General features: G+C 38.5%; 1 protein-coding gene across 2 annotated transcripts in view; it reads left to right on the top strand.

Moving 5' to 3' along the window:
- LOC140748908 (fibrillin-1) overlaps positions 1–20,083 on the top strand; it is a 52,031-nt gene extending 31,948 nt beyond the window's left edge. For both annotated transcript variants that reach the window (XM_073081825.1, XM_073081826.1), the window contains exons 28-54: positions 322–495; positions 612–778; positions 896–1,035; positions 1,251–1,367; positions 1,586–1,732; positions 1,824–1,940; positions 2,105–2,208; positions 2,423–2,684; positions 3,123–3,447; positions 3,658–3,891; positions 4,240–4,409; positions 5,061–5,262; positions 5,680–5,799; positions 7,553–7,710; positions 7,894–7,994; positions 8,227–8,466; positions 8,866–9,085; positions 9,599–9,772; positions 10,713–10,821; positions 12,346–12,588; positions 13,110–13,402; positions 13,937–14,143; positions 15,725–15,876; positions 16,574–16,813; positions 16,947–17,037; positions 17,515–17,732; positions 18,223–20,083. In XM_073081825.1, coding sequence (XP_072937926.1) covers positions 322–495; positions 612–778; positions 896–1,035; positions 1,251–1,367; positions 1,586–1,732; positions 1,824–1,940; positions 2,105–2,208; positions 2,423–2,684; positions 3,123–3,447; positions 3,658–3,891; positions 4,240–4,409; positions 5,061–5,262; positions 5,680–5,799; positions 7,553–7,710; positions 7,894–7,994; positions 8,227–8,466; positions 8,866–9,085; positions 9,599–9,772; positions 10,713–10,821; positions 12,346–12,588; positions 13,110–13,402; positions 13,937–14,143; positions 15,725–15,876; positions 16,574–16,813; positions 16,947–17,037; positions 17,515–17,732; positions 18,223–18,360 — 4,863 coding nt within the window. In that variant the 3' untranslated portion in view covers positions 18,361–20,083. The remainder of the gene's footprint in view (positions 1–321; positions 496–611; positions 779–895; positions 1,036–1,250; positions 1,368–1,585; positions 1,733–1,823; positions 1,941–2,104; positions 2,209–2,422; positions 2,685–3,122; positions 3,448–3,657; positions 3,892–4,239; positions 4,410–5,060; positions 5,263–5,679; positions 5,800–7,552; positions 7,711–7,893; positions 7,995–8,226; positions 8,467–8,865; positions 9,086–9,598; positions 9,773–10,712; positions 10,822–12,345; positions 12,589–13,109; positions 13,403–13,936; positions 14,144–15,724; positions 15,877–16,573; positions 16,814–16,946; positions 17,038–17,514; positions 17,733–18,222) is intronic.
- The last annotated feature ends 1,629 nt before the right edge of the window (positions 20,084–21,712 follow it).

Below are 21,712 nucleotides of genomic sequence, written 5' to 3' on the forward strand. Positions count from 1 at the left end.
ATTATCTAAGTTTTAATGAGTCACATATGTGTGTTGTAGGGATATTAAGGCGTGATAAATTTATTACCATTTTCGCGTATTGATCGCGTAAATACATGAATTCAATGTCTACATTTTGATTTATTAACATTACCGCAATAAGACGAAAAACGAGAGGGTAGGAATATAATAAAAATCAAATCATAATGTAGAAGTTCTAATAATAATGATAAGTTGTACTTTGGTTTTTGGAAAGTGTAAAAAAAGTTGCATTTACTTAAGCCGTGTCAATAATATTATTATTATCATGAAAAAATAGTACAAATGTTGTTATGGCTTTAGATTCCGGATCTGTGTGGCGCTGGGGAGTGCCGTAACACCATTGGCAGCTTCGTGTGTCGTTGTCCCGATGGTTACAGCGTGAAGCCAGAGCAGGGCCCGGCCTGTACCGATGATGATGAGTGTGAACTGGGCACGTGCGATTGTCATCCATCTGCTGATTGTATCAACTTACCTGTAAGTTTTCATTCGTATTAAGATACCCTGCTTGCTAAAATAAAAGCTTGATAAATTTATAATTGTTTTTGTTTCTTTATTTTCATTATACTGACACTTTCATTGTGTGGTTCCAGGGTTCATTCCAATGCCGCTGTCGCGACGGTTGGCGTGGCGACGGCTCGGAGTGCGAGGACGTGGATGAGTGCCTCACTAACAACGGCGGCTGCCACCCACGCGCCACCTGCCGAAACACCGATGGCTCCTTCGTGTGCCTCTGCGATACTGGATATAAGGGAGACGGGTAAGCTTATTTATACTTTATACCTTCATTGTTAAATCAGAAACTCGAACATCTGTAAAATCAAATAAGACAAAACTACTTCAAAAGGAATTTCAAAAAATAATCGTTATTTCGCAGTTACTCGTGCGTGGACATCGACGAGTGCGCGAACGACCCGACGCTGTGCGAGAACGGGCACTGCACCAATACGCCCGGTGGCTACGAGTGCGACTGCGACGTCGGCTTCACCAAGTCGCCCGACGGACGATCTTGTCTTGGTATGTGTACCGAGCAATGTACAGATGCGTACACACGTATATTATGATTTTTATGTATTGTATTTTATTACGTTATATTAAATTAATCGAGGTTTAACGTAAAGATTGTAAACCTTAAACATTACAGTTCGTTTTACTGTCCATAGTGGTATGATACGACTATGTTAATTATATTTTAGCTAATATGTAACTAATTTTATTTTTTTTTCCAACAGATATGGACGAGTGTGCAACTTTTGACAATGTGTGCGTGTTCGGGCGCTGCGTCAACACATACGGCATGTTCAAGTGTATCTGCGACAAGGGCTACCAGTCTGACAGCGTTGATGATTGTAAATATATTCCCAATATATAAATAATAATAAATAAAAAAATGTCAATTTTACTATGTTCTAATTTAGGAAAGAATTGACGAAATTTGAGAACTTCATAGGCCTTGATATAGACTTTATTAGACTTCATTAGACTTTGACTATTAATTTCTGTTTCTATAATGAATAGGTTTCGTTCTTTCCATTTTCTTTAATTAATGTGCGTAACATTTGTGCAGTGATGCCCGGTTTCAACTGCACGGACGTGGACGAATGCAAGTCGCCGCAGTCGTGTCAGTACGGCACGTGTATCAATACGCAGGGCTCGTACGTGTGCCGCTGCCCACCAAACTACGATCTAGTCTCCGATGGAACTGCCTGCTATGGTGAGTGAATTGTTACGTTTCATAATGTAGCCACAAGATGTCTCAAAATTAAATTTTACCAGCATATTTTTTTTCTTATAATTGTTTGCAGATTCCAGAAAAGCACGTTGCTATGCCAAAGTCGATCTCCGCTCCGGTACCGAACACTGCCATGATAGCGATGAGCTTTCTGAGGACGGCACCATGGCAGCTTGTTGCTGCTCTGTCGGTAAGAAATAAGATTCGAATAGCGTCATGAATGTAACTGTGTGAACATTTGAAAGGTACGAAAATTGTAGTACTTTTGAATGTACAAGCAGTTTATATAGTGATTTACATACAATTTGATTATAGTCTGAAAAAGTTGTTTGATAAATTTATAAAATTTCACAGGTGCGGCTTGGGGCAACTACTGCGATCTATGTCCCGAACCCGGCTCGGAAGCCTACCGCCAACTATGTCCTGGAGGATCTGGATATCAACCTGTTCTTGAACCCGTAAGTATCTCTTATTACTAGGCGACGAAAATTAATAGCAATAAATTCATTTAGCAATATTTAGATTTCTATATTTCATATATATCTTCAATTTAGCTATTTTCCATAATAGCTACTTAGTTAAATATAACCAAATCCTTTCCGAGGAAGTGCACTAAATGTCATTAACTAGCGTACGAGTGACTATTAGTGAAGTTGTATCGTTGTTCCGCAGCCATCATACGTGGTGACGCTGGCCGACATAGACGAGTGCGCGCAGCACCCAGCGCTGTGCGCGCACGGCACGTGCACGAACACGTTCGGGTCGTTCGTGTGCGCGTGCGGGCCGGGCTGGCGGCTGGCGGCGGACGAGGCGCGCTGCGAGGACGAGGACGAGTGCGCGGCGCCCGGCGCCTGCGGGCCCGGCGTCTGCCGCAACCTGCCCGGCTCCTACGTGTGCCTCTGCCCAGAGGGGTACGTCGCCATGCCCAGTGGCAGTGAGTATGCGACCAACAGTGCACCTAACACTAGATTTATCACATCTACATTATTTAATTTTTATGATATTTTTTATGTAAATATAAAAGGTAGCTTTTAGTTTATGCCAGTTCATTTATGACACATATTTTTGTATTTAATAGCAGTGAAATACTTGATTATGGAGAATTATACGTAGGAATACATACACGGAAAATAACTAATAAAAATTCAAGATGCAGAGTGTAGAGCCCTGATAGATAGCATTGGGTATGGGTATGGAGATGAACCTCGCCAAAATGATACAAATACAAATGACAACGGCAACATTAAACGAACACATTTTGTCATATTTAAAAAAAAAATAAACTCATTCAGTCCCATTTTGGAAAACTATCTACTTAGATGTTAACATATTGTTTTTTGTAGTCATAAAAACTAGAGAAATAAATTTTCAGAGGAGTGTGTCGACGTACGTCAACGACAGTGCTACATGGATTGGGATCCGGATACTGGCCGCTGTACCGCCGCCGTCGGAGTGCCGCAGACCCGGTACTTGTGCTGCTGCTCCGTGGGCAAGGCCTGGGGGGCACCCTGCGAGGCGTGCCCGGACAAAGGCTCCCAGGAACACATGGCACTCTGTGGAGAGAAACCTGGAGAGTACATCAACCCAATGACAAACGAGACCCGACCGATCAACGAATGTGACATTATGCCGCAGCTCTGCAAGCCTGGCAGTTGCCACGACACCCCTACTGGTTTTCAATGCGGATGTGATCATGGGTAAGTTGTACTTGTCACGTATTCCAATACAATACATTTCTAGAATATATATTACAATTCGATGTAGGAAGTGATTCCATAACGCTGGATTCTTATTATTGCTACTAATGTAATTGTCTTCAAGCTAAATGGAAATAAACTTAGCTATCAGGAGTTGTATAAAAAGATCACGCAGATTGTTCGACTTTAATATTATTTATTTTACTACAGCTACGAGCACGACAACACATCGCACCTGTGTCGCGACATCGACGAGTGCGCGTTGCACCGGTCGCCGTGCCACGGGTTGGCGCAGTGCGTCAACCTGCCCGGCGCCTTCGAGTGCCGCTGCCCCGCCGGCTACCGCCTATCGCCGTCGCTCGACGAGTGCGAGGACGTCGACGAGTGCGCCGACCAGCGGCTCTGCGAACACGGCGACTGTAGGAACACTATTGGTTCTTATCGGTGAGTATTCTTCGTAGAATTCGTTAATGAGTACTATTCGCTGGGTTTGCATATTCAAAATTATGAAGCTAGCCAAAAACGTGACGATTTTTTATATTATATTAGTTAGTAATAGTCGAATAGTTCTGCAATACTTCATATCAGGTAGAGTCAATTCTGCAATACTTCACATAAGTAGAAAATCACAATAAATGTGAAATTCATTAAAGTAATCGTGAAGTAAAATCCGTGTCAATTAAATCTTAGGACTTTGAAGATCTGCAATACTTTTTACTATGACGTAGACGGCCGTAGACCTTATAAACCACTCATATGCGATCTAGAAATAACAGTGAATTGTATCGTCAGATGCGAGTGCAAGCCGGGCTACGCGCTGCGCGAGAACGCGTGTCGCGACGTGGACGAATGCGCGCGGCCGCGGCCGCTGTGCCGCAACGGCACGTGCGAGAACCGCCCCGGCTCCTACATGTGCCACTGCGACGAGGGCTTCAAGCCCGGCGCCAACAACGACTGTGTCGGTCAGTGTACCTCTCCTCTCTTCATTCGAGCTTCCTTAAAAGATATACTTATTAATAGAAACGTCTTTCCCTTTTCTAAAATTACGTCCATTGTCTTTTGAAGTCATATTTATTAAATGTACTTTTACGATTTATAATATTTTCTATCTCGATAAAAATATCATGAAATATTTGCATCCTGTATTTCTTTTTTAATAACGTTTTCTTTAGTAGTGCTCTTGTATCTTAGTAAGTATGTTTTAGTAGAATGTAGTTAGGTAAATTAGGTAGTTAGGTAGTATGTTTTAGTAGATAGAGTAGAATATATATAATTATAGATACGAGTATTGTTTTATTCTATAAATATGTATATATCAGAGATTTTTTTACTTTAGTCTTAGAATAAATATTTACTTAACATCAGTTCAGTCTCACAAAGATTAGGAGATTAAGCTTTTTTACTACTTTCAATGAATAAAATATAGAATGTTTATAAACATAACCAAAAAAACCAAAAACACTGCTTTTAATTATCATATTCAAAGATATAGTAGTGTAACAATAATTATATATGTAATTACTTGCCATTCAATACAACAGCCCAATGTCTTAATATAAATTCTTCTACTCATAAGACATGAAAAATCCAACTTGAGTTTATATTATCAACAGATATAAACGAGTGTCGCGAGGGCGGCATGGTGTGCCGCAACGGTCGCTGCCGCAACACGGCGGGCTCGTTCCGCTGCGAGTGCGCGCCGGGCTACGCGCTCACCGGCGACGGCCGCAACTGCCGCGACGTTGACGAGTGCACTGAGCTACCTGCGCCCTGCGGAAGGGATGGATCGCCCTCTTGTACTAACACTAATGGCGGGTGAGTACTATTGAGGATCACTGACTATCCATCACCGTCGCTTAGACGACGCGATGTTGGATTTTGACAATTTATTGAAGACTATCGGTATATTCCATAATGCTCCTTCGAACTTATAACAATTGAAATACGGATAAGAGTCGTTCAAATAATTATTAAAAAGAGCAGTTAGTGACGAATTTCAACCTTGAATGATTTACAACTATCTGAAGAGCAAATTCGTTTAATAGGATCCAATTATTTTTATGTTGAACACGAGTCTCTTCCCCCAATAGGGACAAATCTGAATCATATTCTAGCATGATGCTCTAATAAAGGTTGGGTGAAGTCTGCTCATTTAACTATTGCTTTATACTCTATCTATTTAATATTTTTGTGGAGGTATACAAAAAATATCTATGTTTGATGGGTTTCCAGATACGAATGTTCTTGTGGTGCTGGCTGGCGACTTGTAGGTAGACGCTGCGTGGACAGGGACGAGTGTAAAGAACTGCAGTACGTGTGCGCGGGCGGGGAGTGCCATAACTTTAATGGAGGGTACGTTTAATGATAGCGGTATTAATTATGCCGAACAGTCTTACATCGATATTTTCAAATTTTTATTTTTGGAGTTTACTTCTTAAGAAACGATTTGAGTTATAAGGCCCGGTACGGAAATTTTATGAGGAGTAAAATCAAGTGTAACACGAAAAGTTGAGGCGTAACGTAGAAAGAGACAAACATATATATCCACACTTTACGCGCAACACCAGTGAAGTCACTGAATAGAAATGTCATAATTTTATTTTTTTGTACTAGTGACGTGAAGGAATGCGTTGTATCGGTAAAATAGGTTCACAGACTACATATTTTTAGCCACAAATAAAACATAGATAATTTAAAATAAGCCAAATACGAAGGTGCTAAACTCGGACATGTGTACATGTCCGTGGACGGTTACGGTACATTTCGTTTCGGACATGTATACATGTCGCTGTGCGGCAACGACGCAACGTATAATGATCCATTACAATCCCTCCTTTTTATTACAATCATCATATCCTCTCAAAAAGGAAGTAGCGTTTTTAACCAAAATATGAATCAAGAGTGCTTTTATTAATTTAAAATACAGTAAGTTCAAATCCCATATGAAAGTAATTATTACAATAAAAATAATTAGAAATATATAAAACATTAAAACGTCATTAACTAATTTGTTTACATTTTTGCATAAATTAAGTTATAGGTTTGATCATTTATAAACACTGTGAAAAATATGAACATTGGCGCCATAATATGATTAACAATCTTTTATGAACGTTTTTAAAGAAGAGTAACATATAAAATCAGTAAGCAATTGAATAAGATATAATATTAGCAAAATAAGTTTTTAACATAAAGAGGCTTTTGTAAGTTACTGATATATTAATTTAACTTATAAAAATGGATGCATTATTGATCAGCACCATCTATCAACGATAAACGGGCAAAATCAAAACAGTTATATTTAATATTTATTACAGAATTATTGCTAATGAATTATGTTCGAAATAAGTTATATAAAATTAGCAATAGGTTTTAAATGAATTCTAGAATTATAAAACATTCAGAAACAATCCAAATTACATATAATAACATGTTTATTGAGTCTCATATAAATTGCATCCGTAAATTGCAACAAGGATATTTTATAGATGGCAAAGAAATTATAATTATTAAGTTTTAAGTTATAAAACGTTTAACATTGTTTTAAATATAAATAATTATATTATATTAAAATTTACTTTAATATAAACAATTATATTAAATTACCATTATAATATTTGGAACCAAAATACATAGATTGATAAACTTGCAAACTTACAATTTATAAAACTTGCCACTAGATGGCGCTATTATTTATATTATTTTGTAACATACTTTATGTAATACGCATTATTGAAGTAATATAAATAATCCGAATAATTACAGATATGTTTGTTTCTCTTATCATTTTAGCAGATGCGTTCATTTACCCTTTTTTTCTATTCGATATATATCATAATTATCGTTCGTAAGGAGTAAACTCCAATCGTGCGTCGTAGCTGACACACACACACTTTTTTTTTTCGATAAATCCGGTAACAATTGATTTTTTGTGTCATAAGATAGTATCGATATCGGCTAAGCTCTTCTGTCCCAACCAATGCCTCTTTGTACGTTATAGGCATAGATCTATTACCTAAAGATACGCCGCAAGCGGGCAAAACTTGAAAGATACAAAATACGTCGAGTGGTGTAATACGATAGTATAAAATGTCATTGGTTATAGGTACCGTTGTGATTGCCCGCCGGGTTGGCGATTTGATAAAGCCGCAGCCATTTGCGTGGACGAACGTAAGGAGCTTTGCTATGACGAGTGGGAGAGCGGCCGCTGCCACAAGGCCAGGCCGCTCCAGCTCGGCAGGCCGGATTGCTGTTGTTCAGAAGGTATGTGAAAATAAATAATTGTAGTGATTATACCTTAGTGGGTAATCGCCACACAACAAAATAAATGGCGATATAATTCTGTACGAGTTACTTTGTAACTTCCTTTATAAATGAAAATCATTATAAGACAAGTTAAATAGTGCAGTCTTGTACGAGTGTTTCAACTTTTCTTCCATATTTTAGGTGCTGCGTGGGGTAGACGATGTGAACGATGCCCATCTCCGGATTCCGCTGAGTTCATGAGAATCTGTCAAGGTGGAATGGGTAGACCGAATTTAACCCAGGTATAGACTTTTCCTACTCCATTATTGATTATTTTATTTAGAAAATGTGTGCATGATAAATTTTTGCTGAGCTGTGCGTAAACACGCAGTGAGCTGCTTTTTTTTTGAATAGGGGACTTACTGAAATAACTTTTTGTCTCTGAAATATTCATGTATCTATAAATCAACTTTGACCCAGTAACCTGCCGCATGCCTTGTATGATTAGTTTAGCTGACAACGCTGTTATAACAGGATCTAGACGAGTGCACGGTCCGTCCGGACGTGTGCCGTGGCGGACGTTGCATCAACACGGACGGCTCGTTCCGCTGCGAGTGCCCCGCGGGCTATGCGCTGGCGGGCGGCGGGCTCGCCTGCGAGGACGCGGACGAGTGCGCCGCCGACCCGCGCATCTGCGGGAACGGCACGTGCACGAACACGCCCGGCGGGTACGAGTGCACGTGTAACTTCGGATTCACGCAGGGACCTGAACAGGTGCGTCATACTTTATCATTGCCAGTGTTATTGAAAGAACGTATAAACACTGTATTTTGTTAAAAATGAGCCTTCCATTTTTGTTAGTCATTTATCATGTCATGTTCCAGAATATGAATATCTTAATGATTTTCCTTAAAGGTGATGATACCTAATGGTGTAATAATATAGGCTGTGTATGTGTGAGTATTTTTACGTCGTTCGATACCTGGCTGCGGAAATAGATTTAAATTTTTATGTACTTAAGCAGTTTTAATTTTTATTAAACTCGACCTTATTCTTGACATCTTTCAATATTTTACGGAACGTAAGAATGAAACAATTGGAATATATCAAAGACATGTATCTAATATCTGTTTGATAAACAGAGTAAAGTGTAAACATCATTATCCCTTTTAGACATGCGTGGACATAGACGAGTGCGCGGAGGGCCGCGCGACGTGCTCGTTCCGCTGCCACAACACGGCGGGCTCGTTCCGCTGCACGTGCCCGTTCGGGTACGCGCTGGCGGCGGACGGCGCGCACTGCCGCGACGTCGACGAGTGCGCCGCCACGCCCGCGCCCTGCCCGCACGCATGCGAGAATGTCGTTGGTTCCTACATCTGTAAATGTCCGGAAGGTGAGTCGTGTAGTTGCAGTAGTAGAGACCAAACGAGTAAAAAACTAGATATTAATGCAGATTAATAATATACTCAATAATTGATTAACATATCATGTTACAAGAAAGTTATGCGGCAAAGACGTAGTAATGACCAATAATGTTACTAAACATAAACATAGTATTATAAATATCGTTGATGGTGGTTTGACTTAAATGCGTTACAGTTAAAGGACTTAGATACTTGGACTTAATCCCATTACAGTACGTAGCTAAGACTTTCTTTCGGCGGGTATTTCATTAGTTTTAAAATTTGATACAACGCGTATGTTGCTCTGTTTTTCTTTTAAATTAAAAAATAAAGAAAATATGGTTCTTGTCTTTTTGATAGTAGTATTAGGAAAGGAATCCTATGTTATTACGATTTATGCGTATTGAAAGTCCATTAAAAGTTCTACGTACAATATTGTTTCACTAGTCACTACTAGGTATAATTTCCAAATTGTTATTCTGAACTGATCTTTTCCATCGCAGGTTACAAACGCACATCAGCACCCCACGACGCGGCGGACGCGTGCGAGGACGTGGACGAGTGCGCGGAGGGCGGCGAGCGCTGCGCGCCCGGCGTCTGCATCAACACGGACGGCGGCTTCGCGTGCGACTGCGACGCCGGCTACGAGCCCAGCGAGGACGGACGCGCTTGCATCGGTATTGTTGTGGAACAAATTATCGTATAGCGTCAGAATTAAAGCGGTTTTTCCTTTTATACAATGTTTGTCGTAGACAGTTTAAGGATAAAATTCAGATGATCGAAGAAAAATTCAGAAAAATACAGATTTCTGTGAAATTATTTATCGCCGTTTTTCCTATAATACGAGTATATTGGTGACTAGGTGGTGACAATGTTATAGTCCGCGCCAAACTACTAGTCCGCTCTGAAGTTATTGCGGGCAGTTGAAGTTGTTCTATCCCTGGTCAAACAGATGCCTGAATGATGAATTTAGATATCGGTCCTGGGTCTGGGTGTTTGTGTATTCGTCTTTGTGTGTGTCCACGGCACCCACAACAGAGGGATTTCTAATGTGGGGCTGTGAGTGTAGAAAGCGTTTAAGTTAAGGTTATTGAATTAACAAGCGCTTTTTCCTTTTATACAATGTTTGTCATAGGAAACAGTTTAAAATTCAGATGAACATCGGTGTTTTTCTGTGAAATTATTTATTGCCGTTTTTTTACTTTAGTATATTGGTGACGGGGTGATGGCATGGTTACCTTGGTAATTACAGCCAAATAGAGGGAAGGATACCAGTGGACTTATAAGCCTTAAGAGAGATGGTAGATAATTGCTAAGGCAAGCGATACGACGTGCCACAACTAGTATAATGACAGTTTTAAAGGTGATAGAACCCTTTGTGATTCGACTCCGGTGGCACTACCGCCACACCTATTTCTGCCTCATAGCAGTAGTGTTAAACGTTGCTGTGTTCTGGTTTGAAGGGTGTGGTAAGGGAGACATACTTTTCCGCGGTGTTAGTCCTCAAAAGTAGCGGTGCATTTGTGGCGGCAGTAGCCTTACCATCAGGTGGACTGCAAGCTCGCCTGCTACTCATATATTATAAAAGAAGCTTTACAACGTATTGATTGTTCTTAGATCGTCGCACGGGCGTGTGCCACCGCTCGCTGGTGGCGGGCCGCTGCGTGCCGGAGCCGTGGCCGCGCTCCGTGTCCGCCACACCCGCCACGCCTCTACAGGTTACTAGGTAATAACTCTTATAGCTTCACATGATTTCACCAATATTTGTGTCCATGTATCTATCTAAACATATAAGTAAGCAAATAGATTTGGGACAAATCTACGATCGGAATCGTTAATATTCATTGAGTTATGCTTAATTTTATTACAACTTTGTGTAAGGGTATATTATTGCGATAAAGGGCGCACGTACCACTTCTGAATTGTAAATTCATATTCCTGAAATACTATTTTATATAATAAAAGATTCAATAACAACTCCATTATTTATTTTCTATGACAACGAATTTCATAGAATGATTCTACAATCTATTATATGAAATTTTATTCTCTAAACAATATAATATCCCTCGGAAAAATTTGCTAGTTATTGTTCCGAGTAATATCATTATTTTTCTTTATATAGTTTTCCAATTAGAGGCGAGGCGTCTATACTGGAATAGGTTCAGGGACTAGCGGACTAGGTAGGACCTAGTCCAACTTTTGATATGTACGTATTCCAAGAATAAGTACCTAGTCCAAGACCAGATTGTACGCGTGTCGCGTACACGAACCATAAATAATGAGACTTTATGGGACTAAGTGGAACAGGTTCAGGGACTAGGTAGTAGAGGAGAGGCGTATATACTGGAACAGGGTCATGGACTAGGTATTTTACCGGATTAGGTAGCACTTATTACAACTTATAAATATTCGATCCACCTAGTCTCATCTTGTAGCTACTACGGGCGGTACTTTCGCCCAAAGGGAATATAATCTTTACATTTTAGTTGCGCCTCGCCTGCAACGCCTGCGTTAATAAATCTTTTAAATTTGAACCTTATTTCTATATATAATAAAACTAACGTAATCCGCCCTCATGTTTGTCTAAACTATTAGTGAGTCAGTCTTTCAAATTTGAACCATATTTTAATGCGAACATCAACTCATGGGCATGCAAAAATATACTTGTCCTTTTTAACTACACCTAGTCGCTGTCGGATCAAACACATACTCGATGCGAATTAAGTATGAAATGTCAAATGTGTGAAAATACTGAATTGTTCAGTCTCAGAATGTCATTTAGGTGGACGCCGCGCCGGCTCACGAAACCTTTAATGATAAATCAAACTACTATTTCGATGAATCTAACGTAGAAAGTCCTAAGCCTGTATAAAGTATGAAGGAAAGATTACAATTCATTATTACTAGTGAGTGCGCGTAAACCTCTTACCGTCCTTACGTATTGATGCCATGGCTTATGAACGAACTAGCTTCCTAGTCCAAGAATAAGTACCTAGTCCACACCAAATTGTACTAACTAATGAGACATTATGGGACTAGGTGGAACAGGTTTCTGGATCACGTATTTTTAAATACTAGGAACAGGCATACCTAGTCTCAAATTTACCTACTACAACCCATCCCTATTTTCAATAGATTGCTACTCACCAGCAATTAAATATACTCTTATTAACATAAAATTAATCAAAAATATTGTAATGAAAATATACCCTTACATTTGTAAAATATTTTTATGAATAATTTCCAGGGCATCATGTTGCTGTACATTGGGAGTGGCGTGGGGTCCTGAGTGTGAGCTCTGCCCCCCGCCGGGCTCGCCCGAGCGTCTAGACCTGTGCTCGCAGACCAACCTCGTGGGCATCGACGGCGGGAAGATCATCGGCGGCGGCGACATCGGCACGGGTTCAGACATCTTCATGGGCGACATCGACGAATGCGCCGCCATGCCTGGACTGTGCGCACCCGGCAGATGTGTTAATACGATTGGCAGGTGAGTGATTATGTGGACATAATATATGTGCTGAATTGAAAAGGGAAGGGGTACAAAAATATGGTTATTGATAAAGAGACTCATGGAAAAAGGAATTTATGTGATATGAGGAGTATTTCTCAGTGTGTGAGGGTATGATAATCCTAATTCGTACGTAGTAAGATTTTTTATTATTAGGAAAACGATTATTACAATGGGAAACAAAATTATTGGTGTTAACAGACTTAAGTACTTAACATTGGACATAGATGGAACATTTTTACTTTCAGCGGTTATATAAATATTTTATGCTATTTAATAATAAATTCGTCTGTGTTATGACATTGAATTTAAGGTGTTAATTTAGTGTCCTCATTAACAATAAATAAATACGGATATGTTAAGTTGCCCCTCTTTTAAATTGCATAATAAAATACTGTAGAAGCTAAACATATTAAACCTCATTATGTGGAACTGTATTATTTTCGCTACCTCTACTCAAATAAAAGTTATAACTTATCCATTATCGTTAATTCCATCAGTTTCCGTTGCGTGTGCGGCCGCGGCTACAAGCCCTCGGGCGCGGCGTGTGTGGACGTGGACGAGTGCGCGTCGCGGCCGGCCCCGTGCGGGCAGCGCTGCCGCAACTCGGATGGCTCGTACGAGTGCCTCTGCCGCGCCGGCTACGAGCTGGACGAGGACGGCGCCAACTGCCGCGACGTGGACGAGTGTGTTCGCAACACGCATACCTGCCAGCAGATCTGTGCGAATACGGACGGATCGTTTGAGTGCTCCTGCCAGGATGGATACGAGAAGCGTGGTGACGCGTGTGTTGGTACGTATCTATTGTTCTATTTAGCAATACTTTGTTACTATTGTCCGCGCAAAACTGCTAGTGTGTTCTGAAGTCATTGCGAGCAGGTATAGTCAAACAATTTGCTATGGCAACGTGATTTATTTCTATATTCAGAGCGGACTAGCAGTTTTACGGGGACTATAATACCATATATTAAATCATAATATAAACAAAGTGCGTTTCAAGGAGGGTTGCAATCAGTAAACACTAAGGGTCAAATATCAAAATATGTTTCAGCCAACCATTTATTATGGAGTCCCAATAATTTTAAAACTGTTTCTGACTCGTTACTAGTAAAGTAATAAGAAAGAATTAGTAGAAGAGTAAAATGGATGGAACAAAATGGAGAAGCGATACTTTTATTCTTTTTACATCATTGATATCAGTTTTCATATAAACAATATATGACATCAGTATTCTGAGTCTTTTTTATTGAATATTTTGAAGGTTTAATAAAAAAATACATATATTATCGTGAAAACCATATAATTACAATTTACACAATGTTCACAGACATTAACGAATGCCACGAAGAAGGGCTCTGCCCAGCGCCTGGCAAATGTGTGAATCTACTGGGTTCGTACCGCTGCGTGTGTCCGCGAGGGTTCCGGCTGGACCTCACGGGGTCGCGCTGCCTCGACAGGGACGAGTGCGAGGACGGCAGGTGCCAGTCGCCCTGCAGGAACTACGCTGGAGGGTACCGGTGTGACTGTCCTAGTGGTGAGTTGATGCTACATATATAAGAAGCTAAAAAGTGTAAGACTTCATCAGATCAGGACGTTGACAAAGTAGACATGAATTTATTACATTTCAATTTAAGATTGTCCTCGTATCACTGAACCTATGGTTTGCATTATAAACTTAAAATTGGTTGCTGAGTTCGACCAATGGAAAAGTAATGTAATAAGTAGTCATTAACATTTTACATCTCACTGCCTTAAGCGATACGTTAGTATCAGGATTTTTATTAATTACTTATTCCAGTGTGTTCATTTACGGCATAGGGTAATATATTTGCTAGCATAGCCTGGTATAGTGGTGTATACAGGGTGAATTTTTCAAACGGGCCTTCAGGGCCAAATCCGAAACTATAAGGATTAGCGAAAAATGCTGAAAGGAGTTTCGAGGCCGATTTTGATAAAAACTAAAACTGCAACATTAGTTTTTTAAAATATATTTTTTCTTAGTCGGGAATCGAACGAGTTCATTTTGAAAAAAAATACACCCTCTATATTATTCCTCTATCTGATAGTGTCGCTTATAAGGATCAAATTCCGGGAAGTAATGTTATGTGACAAATTAAAGGAAAAGGAAAATTTTGAATAAAATACATATTTTCCATACATTGGCATACTAATCCTTAAGGATTATACATAACAAATAATTTATGTATAATTCTTTACAAACATACATAAGTCATAGTCATTGAAGAATTTGTTGGTTAATTAACTTATTATTCGATATTATGACCATGACGTACGGCTTAGTATGAGAAAGTAATAGTTTGGCAAATAAGTTACCGCCGTTTTTAGGATTTATTTTTTAATAAAAATAGATAACTGATTAAATAGTAAATTCTTATTGTTTGTTGTTTACAACTTCGTTTCAACGTTAAATATGATTTTCTATATCTCTTTGTTTAGTAATCACTCGGATTTGACTCGAAAAAGTCATTATCGCAAATTGTCAACTTTACATCTGTATTAAACGAAACTCCGTCCATAGCAAGTTAAATCTATTATAATGGTCCTAAAAATAACCTGAACTAAGTCGGACATAAAAATATAAATTCTTGGAGAATGAAACGTCCGTTTCAAATGATTTGGAACATTGAATTGAGCCAAAAAAATTGTTAATACGCGAAATGTTTAAATTGATGAATGGCGGGAACTTAACTGCCAAATTAATATGAAAAAATATGTATTTTCTTAAAATTGAGGCTTTTCCTTTGGTTTGACATTCATTTTGACATCATTACTTCACAGATTTTGATCCTTATAAGCAACACTATCAGATAGTGGAATAATATACAGGGTGTATTTTTTTTCAAAATGAACTCGTTCGATTCCCGGCTAGAGAAAAAGTTATTTTAAAAAAGTAATGATGCAGTTTTAATTTTTATCAAAATCGGCCTCGTAACTCCTTTCAGCATTTTTCGCTAATCCTTATAGTTTCGGATTTGGCCCTGAAGGCCCGTTTGAAAAATTCACCCTGTATATTAGGAACTTAATATTCAGTGTGATGACATAGTACGGTATAACATATTTGCGGGCCTTAACATGTAACCGGGTATTGGCGCAGGTACTGTGCGTTCGGGCAGCGGCTGCGTGCCGGCGGACGCGTGCGGCTCGTCGCCGTGCGGCGGCGCGCCGTGCTTCCCGCTCGGCGCCGCCTACCGCTGCGGCTGCCCCTCCGGATACGGCTGGGACGCTGGACACGGCGTGTGTTTGCAGGTACGCGCTACCTCATCATCAACCCATTGCTGTCCCACTAAACAAAATGAGAAGGATTAGATGGTCTAATCCCTCTCATTCTGTTTTTGTATTTGTTTACGTATTTGCCCATATATTTCCAATCAGAGCCCTTAGCGGACTGTATCAGAACTGTTTGAAAATGTATGGGTAATACGCAAACAAATACAAAACACTAATTTTTGTCAACACGTAAATAATCTTATATCAACGGTAGTAACGGGGGTGAGTCCACCGCGCTGGCCAAGTGCGAATGGGTAGACTTATTCCTAACTTAGACTATATTCCTACTTGTATTGGCTCTGCTGTTGTCTATATTGAAGATTGTGAAAAGCAAACTGGTAGCCTTGTCAGTATTCATAAGCGTATTAATTTGCTATTTGAGGAGAACTTCTAATTGCTATAAATGATATGATCCAAGAACTCAAAATAATAAAAATGGCTCAAGCACACAAAGGGACGTCCCCTGTGGAACACCAATAAATTGTTTAATATTTATATTAACACCATATTTTTCCATTGATCTTTGTATATTCTGATTCGATTTAATTTGACAAATTACAATGCGATGGCTTTAATTAATAACCTGTTCTACTTCATTTTATTTATCTAAAGGAGTCATCTCATCTAAAGCATGACCACAATCAATAAAGTAATATTTTATTTTGATGATTTTTAGTTGGCCGGCGGTTGTGCAGCAGCAAGTTGTCTATTCGGCTGTACGTCATTCGGCGACTCCTACCAGTGCGGATGTCCCGCTGGCTACCAGCTGGTTGGCGCTGGACATTGTCTTACAGCCCTGGACGGTGCACTACCACCTGATGATATTGGCGATGCTCCAGTGTTCCCTGTACGAGATCAGTACAAGATTGGTGGCAAGAATGAGCTCATTTCTACTGAAGGATGCTTCAGTTGCAAGGTATTTCTTATGTTATTTAATACTACCTATATAGTCTAAGATCTGGGAATGATTATGGGAAGTTAAAAGTTAAGTAAATAATATTAGCGAATCAGGGTCCATATTACAAATGGATGGAAATAACTTTTTGCAGGTGAACGGTAGAAGAAGGAGAGCCAACGAAGAGGGCATTATTTTCGCAAACGGAACAACGGTTGTGAGGAGACGCAAGCGACGAAGCAGACGTAAGTTGAATGAAATTTAATGAATGAATCAATTGAAATATGACTAATATTTTAGTACATAAAATATAGTGTAATCGTGATTAATGGAATGTGTACATTTGTTATAAAATTACCTTTTGGTAGTTGTAGTGGCGGCCCTAGGAAAAATTGTTGGTTGCATTCTCTAGGTCCTGGCGACGTTTCTTTTTTCTCACACTGTATAGTGACAGCAGAGAATATGTATGTTGCAGACAAGTAGCTTAGGTTTTCGGCCCTCTCATATGACGGAGCCCGGTGCGGTTGCACCGCTGGCGCTGCCGTAGGGCCGTTCCTGTCTATAAGTATATTAGATAATATCAAATAAAACTCGGTTAGTTGTTTCTAATGTATCTTTCGTCGAATTGAATGTCAAGCCACTAAAGAACTGCGTTTCTAGTGACAGATGTTATTGTTCATGTTAGACAGTATCCCTAAGAATGACTACAAATATATCTACAGGTCGTCGCTCCGTAGCGGAGTCAGAAGCAGAGCTAATCGTCGTTCGCGCGCGTCCGCGGCAGACGTGGGGCCGCGCGCCGCTGCTGCGGCTGCTGCCGGCCGCGGCCGCGCGCCCGCACTACCGCCTCGCGTACGGCGACCCCGACCGCCTCTTCCTGCTCACCAAGCGGGACGGCGCCTGGGCGCTCAGACTGCGCAAGCACTTGAAGTCTAACGAGGTAAGCATTATCATTATATTAAATGTGCTATGATCTTCGATCACTAATATGATGAAGAGTTAAGAACATTTTTTTTTATTTTCAAAGGATACCTTTCTTTTTCTTGGTATATAGTCTTCAAATTATCTATAATGATCACTGTCAAACTTCGAAAGCAAAAACTACTAATGAATATTTTTATGTGGATTAAGGTACACGGTTTTTTATTAAACTTTCAACCTAAATCAGGAAAATATTATGTTTAAGTAAAGTTTAGTTTAGGAAGACAAAAGCTCTTTTATGTAATTATATAAATCCATAGTTATTAAATTCAAGTGTATCCTGCTAAATAAGCTATTGTTCACGAATATAAGGAATGATACTACTTAAGAACTTTTTATTCCATATCCGCTGATTCTTTTGCAGGATCTTTTCAATTGAGAGTGTGGCAATTTGTATGTGACCTGGTAATAAAGACATTTAATTTAATTTTGTTCTAAATTCATCTCAGGTATTGGAAAGGCAACTGGAGCTGGAAGCGCGCTTCGTGCCCGTCCCCGACATCGGCGTGAAGCGCACGCGCCGCAGCCTCGACGTGCCGGCGCCCATGCGGCTTTACGTCTCCATCCGGATCGCGCCGGGCCGCTGACACTCGCTGTTAATATCCGATCCTTAGTATAGAGCCACCAAGTTAACTGTGATGTGGCAGGAAGTGGAACTAGAACCGTCATGCCACGTTTTTAATAGTTTTTGTTACTATAGTTCTACTAAATTCTCATTAAACTCGTGTTTAATTTTTTAAAATATTAACGATAAACATAAACAATAAAAAATATATTTGTAACTTCATAAAAGACTTCATCTTAACTAGCTTCTTTTTAGATAAGCTTCTTATTTTTATAATTAAGTTTAAAAAAATAACCTAATATTCTACTTATTGAAGTACTTTGTATGAGATAGTAACACTAAAGAGAACACAGCGACGCTATTCACAGATAACTTGGTCGCACTATAGCATCACTGCCATTTACGAGTCAAGTCGCACTGCCATTTTTAATTTTATTTCACTTTATCTGTTGCCGGTTGACAGCTGTCAGTGTTACCCGTTCGCGCGTTTGAACCTTAGCTTATGGATTAGGATTTAGTTAGGTAACCTCGTTGTTAATGTATAGAAGGTTTGTCTCACTACATGAATAATGAATTGGTCGTTGAACCGATCGTCAGGTACTCTTTAATTGTCCTATATTAAAATATTATCAATGACAGTTTTAATAACGATTTTGTAAAAGTATCTATTTGAAGGCACAATAAAGTCGAGGAATAGCTATTCGTTCAAAATCTGTAAACTATTTATACCACAAACGAAAATGTAATTTGCAAATAAAATTGGAGATTTACAAATGTATACAAAATACCCTGAGTATATTGCGAAGAAAATTTAATATTTGCTAACGTTATGAAATTCTTTAATCAAATAAGTCGGAGTATAGATAGGTATTGAGGAGTATCCGGCGGGCGGTCGCTTCGGGGACGATCTCGGCTGCAGTATTAAATTATGTGTGAGATTGAGTGCATTCGGTACAAGTGCTGGCTCCATACAGGCTCAGTGCTGATACTCGTACGGACCTATTGAGTTCGAGATTTATCTATATGAAATTAATATTGCGACCAGTTGTAAGAGCTGAATCATGGAGTTGATAAAATTTATTAAAATAGAAATCTAGTTGTTGAAAAAGGTATCAATTCTGATGAATCACTTATTTTGACTTAAAAAAATAAAGTTGGTGTTACCAATTAAAAAAATGACTTTTAATATGTAAAGGTAAATATTAAAACACGATGTAAAGCGGCGTATACATGACTAGCTCTTACAATATTTTATACAAGAAAATTTTATTTAACTAAATTTAGATAAGGGTGAATCATAATAAAAATAATTGATATAGATTTTAGGCTTCGTCGGCATAACATTTCATACTTCAATCATTCGTTAACTTAAAAGAAATATCGTTTAATAATTTTAATTTTAGTTACTGATGAAATACTTATTCCGCCATTAACTAAGTGCCAGTGTATAGAAGTAAGAATTCTAATATTATTAAATAATAGAAATAAGGGAAATTATTTATTTTTTATTTCCGATAATATTTTACATGAAGTCTACTTATTTTTGTATAATGGCGTTTTACTGTATTTACTTGTATGAGATGCTTTTCGACCTTATTTTTAAACCAATGCAATAGTTTCTTTTTATTTTGTAAATATGTGTATACAGATGATAAATAATATGGAAATGTAGTGTTGTAATAAGTACGTTTTAACTTCGATGTTAGGGTAGAATGGAGGAAAGAATTAATAAATTTTTACTATCACTTTGTATTTTATTTCTCCTAAACTCGTAGTAAAATATAAGTGGTATAACTCGTATTTTGACACTTCACGTCTCTTGCTTCCGAGGTGACTCATAGTAGGTATAGTCCGCGCCAAACTGCTAATCCGCTCTGAAGTTGTTGCGAGCAGGTGTAGTGTTACAATTTGCGTTGACGACGCAATTTATTTCTATATTCAGAGCGGACTAGCAGATTTATTTAAATGGTTACTACGGTAAAAAAAAAACTGTACCACATATGTGTAAATAACAATAAGTCACAATATCTTACATAACTTACATAAGATTACGCTGGGGAGTACACTGGGCCTTTTTCCTTACATCTTGAGGTTTACTTATAGATATTTATAATAGAAGAAAAAGTAAAACTTCAGAAATGATTGATCTGAAAACAGTGATTTTTGTATGACGACTATTTTTCTTTGTTTTTTGTTTTAATCCTATAGGAGAATTGGCTACTTGACACTTTTTGGGAAAGTGTTGTAATGAATTAGTATACGTATTATATATGCCTTTCATTGATCACTTTTTCGAAAAAAGGGCTATTTATTAATAAAAAACAAAGTTTCTTTACGGTGAACGGAACGTCGCGTTAAATCAGGCGGTCAAGTGTCATTTTGTGGCGAAACGTCATTATACTGTAAACAAACAACGCTCGGAAGAAAATAGGGAGTTATTTAGCTTTTATAACTAAAATTGAAATAAATGACAAGTTATAAGACGTGTGCAGTGACGATGTGTACAAGTACGATCGCTAAATATCCTAACAAATTTGCTTATACACGTTCCTAAACCGAAATCTCATAAACGTTAAAAGAACTTGCAGACAGAGGATTCAAACATATAATAGAAGTATTAATGAGAAAAAAGAATAAGGAGTGATTCCTCTACTCTAAATCATCAAACCCGGATGTAATCAGAACAAAACAGCAAGTTAAAGTATTCATATATTATAAAGATGTCTACAATAAGAATAGAGTTAGAATAGTATTAGTTAAGAATAGAATAAATGAATTAAAAGACGTCTACGAGAATTCTCTATTTTAAGGCCTCATCCTGTAATTAATAAGAAACAAACTAGTTATTATTACTTGTGCATGGATTAACTTACAGGACTGTATAATTAAAAATACATGATTTGCTAATTTTAATCTTTTATTAACCGACTGCTTTGTTTGTTAGGTTTATACGGGTCTATTATTGAGTACACACCATAGAACTTTTGTATATATTTATCATTATATGTTACATTTGCAATATTTACTACAGATAACCTCAAAACATTTTGAAGCTGTTATTTTCTTGTATATTGAAGCTCTTGCTAAGCTGAATTTTTGTGCTGCTTGAGTGTGTACTTTCTTCATTTTTTAAATTATTTTCTGTAACAACTAGATATATAATTTTTATCATTGTCATTTTAAGAAATCTGTAGTGCAATAACAGCAACTGTATGGTGTTTTTCCTTCCTTCATCTTGTTACTCAAGTAAAGAACTACTATTTCCCATTTCCTTTACTTTATGTACTTCAGAGTGCTGACCACCTTTGAAACTTTTGGTTCCTCACTTTCTATGACTTCACATTAAAAATGCTACTGCATGTTTGCTGCATCCT

Source organism: Epargyreus clarus, unplaced genomic scaffold, assembly GCF_041222505.1.
Source record: "Epargyreus clarus isolate Ecla_fem2 unplaced genomic scaffold, WU_Ecla_fem_2.2 ptg000017l, whole genome shotgun sequence".
Classification (NCBI taxonomy): Eukaryota; Metazoa; Arthropoda; class Insecta; order Lepidoptera; family Hesperiidae; genus Epargyreus; species Epargyreus clarus.